Raw genomic sequence first — 8,742 nt, forward strand, 5'->3', positions numbered from 1 at the left:
ATTAGAACTGACCTTCTTGGTGTTCTATTATTTAATATAGTTTTAAAGCTAAAATTCAGGAAAAATATAAGAATCTGATCTTCAATGTTCATTTAAAATATTTTATGGGAGAAATTATTCTGGTTATTTTAAACTGAAAATCTCCCAGCAATTGTTCTTAACTTGAATAAAAACAGATTGCCATGTTTTACATTCCAAGCTTACAGTATTACCCATTCTTTGGGTTTGTCAGAACACAATGAGAAGCTGGTTCTTACCTTGGGTTGTCAAGAAAGCCTACAGAATTCACTGTGAGTCAGTATTTTAAAATGAAAAATATTTAAAGGTCTTGGAAATATACTATTTTAACAACATGTAAAAAGGTTATTATTTAAAATCAAACCACAGGCACAGTTAATCATTAAGCACTTTTGAAAACATTATTTAGACATAATGACTTACAGCATATTGGTGTAGATTTTTATTTTACACCTGAGTTAGTAAACTAAATTGAATTTAGAAGGGTCTTTGTAGTTAGTCATAATCGGTAACTGATAAAATGAGTAGCAAAATCAGATCACTACTTAAAACAATATAGAAACTCTATGTCTGGTTATCTTTGTAGATGTGATTTCCATACATTTAAATTGGCATTTACATCTTTGAAAAGAAGCTGTGTATGAATTGGTAATGAGGGTAAATGTACAGTCACCAATCAGAAACCTGCACACTCTCCAAATCCCTTGCATATTGCATTTCTCTCCATGGGAGCAGCTTTTAGATTTGGGACATCATTTGCTTTTCTCGCTTCTCTCACCGACTGTGACACGAATTGAGAAATAGGCAGTGTCAAGCACCATCGAAATGCATCAAATGCCAGGCTGCTTTAATTTCCAGAATTCCCTGTGGAGTGTTGACCCTTCGGTCCTGGATCTGTGGCTTTTCTGATTACTCACACTACGATTTACAGGTACCCTCCGTCTATGTGGAGAATATCCTCTATGTTTGGGAACACAGCTCCCCCATCGCCCTTTTTTTTTTTTTTTTTTTTTTTTTTTCCTCCAGTTTTATCAATATCCCTTCCAAAATCCCCTTTGTAATGCAATGGGAATGGCATTTTTAAACCTCATCCGAGCCTGATAACCCATGTTCCTTCAAGAAATGAAACGACAATAACATTAACGAATGTATTAAATATTTTTTTCGCCAGCAATAGGGTTTCCACTGCGAGCCCTTAACATTGTAACTTTAGCCCCAAAGCATTCCTTCTTTCAGGTCTCAGGTTTAGCCTTTCCAGCTGCAAGCAGTGGAGGAATTTTTGTTGTCAACTATCTCCCTCTAGCGCTGAACTGGCAACATCCAAGCCGCTGCTGCCAGGCGGGAGATCTCCGGACTCCACCAGGCTCAACAGAGCTCCAGGCTCTACCCTATCCCTCTGCACCGGTTTTGGCATCAGGAAACCCGGACCTGGGGACTGCAGATGGCTACACCCTTTCTCATCAGCTTGCCGCTAATACCCGGCCTGGCACTGGCTTCCACCAAGTAGCTGGTGCAACACCCTAGCAGCGAGCGACCTGTCCCTGAGAGCAAGCTGGTTTTGAGAAGGGGCTTCTCGCTCTGGGAGAGCGCACCTCCCGCGCGCGCGGCGGTGGACTTGGACAAGAGCTGCTCAGTCCCTGGGCTGCTCCGAGCTCACAGCTCCTCGACGCCCCCGCGCCGCGAGCGATCCAGATCCTCAGAAGCCTGGCTCCGAGACTATGATGATGATGCGCGTGACCTCCAAGGCGAAGTCACCAGTGAACCAGGACGAGGAAGACCTAGAAGAGCCTGGGCGCCAGGCACCAGCCTGATGCGCCTTCTCTCTGTGGCTTCTGTCCCTACGCTTTCCAAGGACTCAAAGCAAGGTGGCCAAGAAGCTTGTTGGTTCGCCCTGCTGGGCAAGTTTGGGCGCCTGGCACTCAGATGCTTCAGGGCTGACCACTGCTGCCTCTGAGCTGTGCAGGGGCCAGGAGCGTTGACCCTCGTCTCTCACCGCCTCCAGCGGCAGAAATGTAGGAAAGTAAGGGGGAAAACATGTCCAGAGCCTACTAGTCTCAAAAAGGCCAACATCGCTGCCTCTACAAGGGGGACCAAGTGATTGGGGGGCCTGTGTAAGTGACTGCCGCTGCTGCGGGGCGGCGCAGACGCCACCTACTCGGTGGCGTCCACGACGCAATACTCTTCCCACGCCACTCAGACGAGGGGGTGAGGGCTCAGTCTGCAACTCCTTGGGATCACTCGCGGCCCTCCCCAGCCTCATTCTCCTGCTTTCTCAACACCGGCCAGAGGAAAGTTCTCGCTGCCCCTTCATCTCTTGCTAACTGCAGTGTGCCTCCTCTGCTTTGGGGTCTGCAAGTGCCCACTTGTGTCCAAGGAGGCTCTGTGGACCCAAGAACTGCGCTTTCCACCTGATTGTCTCTACCCGCCCCCAGTCCCTTCTGTGAGGAGCCCTCCCGGGTCCTGGATCCCCTCCCCCAAACCACAGCCTGAGCTCGCTCCTGCGCGCGCGCTCTTTCGGGCCCAAGTGAATAGTCCTCGCGCAAGCGGGACACCGTGGTGGATGCAATTCCCCTCGCCTCCAGCCAGCAGGAGCTCCCAGGCGCCGCAGGCAGCATCCTACTCTGAAGCAGCTGCTCCTGCACCTGGGCAGCCTGGACCCTTGTGCCCTGCTCCCGGGGCCTCACGCAGGGGGCGCCCCGGGACTTGCCCTGCGGACCTTGTGGAGGAGGAAGAGGAGGAGGAAGAAGAAGAGAACGTGGACTTGGACCCCCACCCTACCTCTAACACTTGGCTGCGCTGCTGCCACTTCTTTTTAACCCGGAGGAGAAGAGAACCAGGAAGAGTCATGGGGGGCTGCGAAGTCCGGGAATTTCTTTTGCAATTTGGTTTCTTCTTGCCCCTGCTGACAGCTTGGACAGGCGACTGCAGTCACGTCTCCAACAACCAAGGTAAGGGACACGGTGGAGAGGCAAAAGGGGCTGGAGGAGGAGGATGTTATGGTGCACTTGTCCGCTCCTGCACATAACTTAGTCCCTAGGTCAGCATCTCTGGACTTGCCACACTAGGAAGTCTAGTATGTTTGGGTCACCAGAGCATCTGGCTACACCGCCTGGGACTAAGGGCCCCAAGAGCTCTGATCCCTTCTATCTCCAGATTTCTTTTAAGGGATGGCTGAGCCTCCGCATCACGTGGGTCCCACCACAGGCAGTTGCAGGATTGCTCCAGGCTTAACAGCCTCCACTGGAGGTCAAGCTTCATGGCACAGACCTAATGGAGACTTCTGGCTCTTTGCGATCTCTGGTAACAGGGAGAAGTGTGGATTCTCTCTCTTGCCTGCTTCAAAGACAGGTCATCACTCTGGCTGAACCCCGTGACCAGTTATCAACCTGTGTTCTCCAGTAACTATCGGTTGCCCTTATCTAACACTAGTTTCCAGACACCCTTTACCATATGTTTATTCTTAAAATTCTTTAAAATTATTCTTAAATCACATGCTCACAAATCAGTGTTGGGGTTTCTATTTTTTTGTGAGTGATAAATTTGCATTCATAAGTTATAAATATCCTATTCATAAAATCAAATCGCTATCATATTTTAGAGGAGACTTTTTTTAGTGGGCAATGTCAAAGTGAAGTTGAATTCTGTGTGAAAAATAATGAAAAGCATGTAAAATATTTGAGCATTTTCTTTCCTTCTATTTAAATAATCTTTCATTACAAATATCTCTGGACTTATGTGAATATTTAAAGATGCAGAAAAATATCTCTAAATTCCCTTACATTAAAGTATCAAACATCTATAAAAGTTTTCCAGCATGTACCTAACTGGTTGCTGTCAGTGGTAGTGTGAGGATCCCCACATGTCACCTGTTAGTTGGAACTCTCCAGAGACTTCAAATATGAAACAGTTGTGATCAATTATAGTTGTCATTTAACACATCATATAGATGTTTGATGTCTGGAAATAACTGGCATAAAATACAAATGAAGGTCAGATGAGCATATGTACTTCCTGTGTGATGGGGAGAAGATTCAATGAGACAGAAAGACAACACAGCATTGTTTTTTTGTCATAAAAATACAAGGCTGTATTTCTTTATTTAAAATAGAATAATCATTCTGAAGCAATATTCAGGTATCCTCATTTCTAAAGAACACCATTGATATGTTTTTTTTCTTCCTTTTTCTTTTTTACTTGGAAGAACGCAATCATAAATATATATGGTTTGGAAAACATATTATCCCCATGACTTTGACAATATACCACATAATAGGTGTCAGCAATAATGCTACACTCTTGCACAGTGGTGGATAGCTTCAGACTACCAACATCTGTCTTCAAGGACTGTTGGTATTAAGGATCCAAGAGTAGTTTTGGTTACTTATGTGAAAACACTAAGATTTTAAAAAATAGCATATAATTTTTTACCTACTCTTTTATTTGGAGAGAAAACAATTATTAATTTAGAAAATCAAGTATGTCTATTATACTTTTATTAGTATCTATAGATATGAAAAGCATGTGTATATTGAGATTAAAGTTTACCAGAAGTTTTGAAATTGTGCTAGTCAGAATGGCCCTGAATAGTAGTAACTCAAATAATATATGTAATACCTATATCAGTTAGCAATTATCCTAGGTCTTGGGTTTAATAGCACAACTCAAACACAAAAGAATATCCACAGAACAAATATACCATTATACTGAAGATTGTTGTGTGAAAATAAGACTTTATACAAATGAAGAGCCTAGAGAAGTAGTTTGTTAGCCTCTTGGACTCATTTTTATTTTCCTATAGCTTAATGAATCCTTAATTATTTTAAGTTGTTTTAGTTAAATACTAAACATCTCTACTCACTTTTATATTAATTAACTTAGTGTCTGTTGGATATTCTCCAGTTATCCAATTGATTAAAAAGGATCATTAAAGATTGTTTATAAAAATTTTAATTTGAATTTGTATTATACTGAAAACACAGGTTATGAATAAGCATACATTTGTATAAAGTTACTAGTATCTATAAGGAATAAACTGGTTAAAATTTAACTTAGTTCTTCAACATAAAATTACAATGTATGATTGTATTGCACATCAGTATTAAATGGTTATTTATTGAGCTATGACAATTCAAAGATTTACATGATAATAAGTTTGGATAACTTTCATATATTGTAATATTCACACAAATGGTTAATAGAATGTCATCCTTTCTCATACTATTCTTACGAATATTTAAATAAAGTTCCTTAATATGTAGATTCATAAAGAGATAACATCAAAACATTAATGCTTGAACATAAAAAATACATGCAACATGGTAGAATTATATGCATGACACAGAAAGATCTGTGTAAATGTGTATTGATTTATAGTACAGATAAAAAGTAAATGTCAGTTGTATGGTTAATACTTAATTTTGTGAGGACATTTTCATATTCCTAGTAATTTTCACTTATGCTTTATTTCTGAAACTTGTTATTTTGTACAGGGTAAATTTTCATTCTTATATAATATTTATCCTTTAAGGGCATTCAGCAAGTAAAATTTCATTGCTGTGTGTTCAAATTACCATATTATTATATATAAGATCCTTCATGGTTGAAATGGTTGGATTCACCCTCTGACCTCATACCCTATCCCCAGTCTCTCATACTTAGGCAGGGTCAAATAATGGTAATGACAAAAACAGTGAACTACCTCATTCTTTTAATATGGATCTAAGGGTAATCTGACTCTAGAAAAGACCTCTTGTCTTTGAACCAGATGTAAAGCTATGTAACGTAAATATGAAATAAATCAATTTGATTCTTCTTGTCTATTACCCAAAGCTGCTTGAATCAATCGGAAAGTAATGATGCTTCCTCAGTCACTTCATATGATTAGGCAAAAATATAATTTGTTTTCTACTCTCTCCTGTATTCCATTGTTTTTCTTTGTATTTTAGACCACAATACTGATTAGTTGCTTGTAATTTTTATTTAAAATTCAAATTAAAATCTAAAAATATATAACCTTTCATTTCCTTACTAATGAATACAAACTCTATTCTTCCTTCATGTGTAAATTAATCATGTGTGTCAGTTGCAATAATTCACAGCAACCAAGGGTCCATTTATTCAGATTACTGTCCTTAGGGTCCATTTATTCAGATTACTCTCCTTTAGCAGAGTACCATATGCCCTAAATGTGTTGATGCATCTCTCAGGGTGTGCCTAATGTTTACAAAAATTCTGTAAGTCAATAGACTAGCTGGCTAGATGAAACAATGAACTTATCACCACTATGATGTGAATTGATTTATTCCCACAGAACACAGTTACAAAGAAATCAGCAAAGTAAAGACAGAGTAGTAGTTGGTTTCACTACTTTATTGCTTTGAATGAACTGACTGCAAAACTTCTTCAGTTGCATATAACTAATTATTAGTAAACATTACTAAGCAGAAAAATACGTGCATAAAATTGATGGCCTAAAATTAGCTGAACTGCCATAAGCATTGATTATAAACTGTAGAAACTGCAGAAATACAAATAATTAATATTAATTTTTTTCCTAAATTAGAACAGTTAGATAATTTACAGAGAATATTTTTATAGTATCTGTCACAACATATAAAATTGATTTTCAGGGATACAATATTGATAGATGAATAAGTGCTTGAGACTAATATCTCATGCTTTCTTGGAAAGTGTAACTATAAATAAAACCTATAATTTGCTTTTATTGTACATAGATAGTTCGAACAAGTCATTGTGGAGTCATTAGGATTAACAGCAGTATAAAAAGATAAGGCATCACTTTAATGCAGATTCAGCAGTGACCATCTGATTCTAAATATTATTTGCCTCTGGGTTCAAAATAAACTATAGCTGAAAACTTTTTCTTGCACAAAACTAATAGCATGCTTATTAAATTTATCTTCTTTAAACCAGAAGTGGCATAAGTTAATATTAAAAAATTCTAATAGCGTATGCTTTTTTACATACATGTATGTGGATTTTCTAATGGATAAAATTATTTTTAATGATACTACATAAAAGGTACAAGATTGTTGTCTCTAAAGGACTTCACTGAAGTCTTGTCTACAGACCTATTTGCTATTGTACAGTCTTCGGTAGCCAGCTCTATCTCCTCCATATACAAGTACTTCTAACTACATGTTTCATTTATTGTAAATAATGAAAGAATAGATCATGCTTGAAACTGTCAACTAAATCTCAAAATACATAGAAATCTTTTCCTTTGGCTTACTACCATTTATTGGCAGTATCAATATGGTAGACATCAATATGCATAGTATGATAATTATAATAGTATGTGTCTGTCCAGCACACATTATTGATCATGTAACTCACACAAGAGGATTAAATTGTTAACACATCTATAATATTCTAATAAAATTATGAATTCTATATACCTCATTATTTTCTTAAAATATTGAAAATATAACACTTTTGTTATTGTATTCCTTTAAATATTGTCTTTAAAATCTAAAATTTAGGGGATGGGGAGACGACTTAGTGGTTATGAGTGTTTGGTGCTCTTATATAACTGAGTTCAGTTCCCAGCATCCTCATCAAGTGGTTCACTGCTGCTTATAACTGAAGTTCAGGGGGATCTTATATCTCTAGCCTCCAAAGGCACCTGCATGTGCTTGCACATATTCACATACATACCCATACATATGTAATTTAAATACTAAAAATATTTTTAAATTAAATAAAATTTAGAAGATGAAATGAGTAGGCACATTCTGTTACCCCATGCCACCTGTGTAAGTAAATAAAACAGCAAAGATTGTAGAAATTCTTTGGAGGAAGCAAAGGAAGCACTGAAACAGAGAGGAACTGGATAGGCAAGGGCACTTTAACTGAGACAGATGAAAAGGCCTGTGTTTGGGGTAACATTTAAGCTCCATTCTCAGGGAAGAGAAGGAACTAATTTTGCAGAGTAGTAACAAGTACATTGAAAGTAGAAGGAACTGCTTTATAAAGAAATGCGCTTGATATATTTGAAGAATTGAAATCAGTGTGACTGGAATTTACTGAGCAAGGAAAAGATTTGCAAAAAGTGTAATTTGAAAGTCAGTAGCCACACTTAATGGAGTAAAAAGACATGCTAAGAAGATGGGTTTTAATATTACCTCAGGTGAAAGGGAATGTTGTACAAAACGATAAAGTGACTATTGTACATCTCAAGAGTATTATAAGTAGGGAGCAAGGGGATGAATGGAAGATTGAAAGAGCAGAATTAGGACACTTGCTGCTCAGCAGCATGGTTGCTGTGACCTGGCTTGGGGCAGTGGCAGTGAAAATAGACAGTATATTGGTTTTCAAGGGAGATTTTATGGGAAACAATGACCCTATGGAGAAATACGTGTATATATTCAATATTCTAATCATTTTCTTTTTGAGACACTCAAGTAGATATTCCAAGGGGATGAATGGAAGATTGAAAGAGCAGAATTAGGACACTTGCTGCTCAGCAGCATGGTTGCTGTGACCTGGCTTGGGGCAGTGGCAGTGAAAATAGACAGTATATTGGTTTTCAAGGGAGATTTTATGGGAAACAATGACCCTATGGAGAAATACGTGTATATATTCAATATTCTAATCATTTTCTTTTTGAGACACTCAAGTAGATATTCCATTATTCTACATTAAATGGTCTCACTATGTAATTATTCATAATTGATGGGTTAAGAGGAATGGAGCAGAACAAAA

At 38.6% G+C, this 8,742-nt stretch overlaps 1 protein-coding gene across 1 annotated transcript in view; it reads left to right on the top strand.

The window, feature by feature from the left end:
• Window positions 1–2,234: 2,234 nt before the first annotated feature.
• Epha6 (EPH receptor A6) overlaps window positions 2,235–8,742 on the top strand; it is a 1,087,127-nt gene continuing 1,080,619 nt past the window's right edge. Inside the window, exon 1 of the mRNA XM_008841732.1 lies at window positions 2,235–2,966. Coding sequence (XP_008839954.1) covers window positions 2,579–2,966 — 388 coding nt within the window. The 5' untranslated portion in view covers window positions 2,235–2,578. The remainder of the gene's footprint in view (window positions 2,967–8,742) is intronic.

This window comes from Nannospalax galili, unplaced genomic scaffold (genome assembly GCF_000622305.1).
Source record: "Nannospalax galili isolate Female #2095 unplaced genomic scaffold, S.galili_v1.0 scaffold821, whole genome shotgun sequence".
NCBI lineage: Eukaryota > Metazoa > Chordata > Mammalia > Rodentia > Spalacidae > Nannospalax > Nannospalax galili.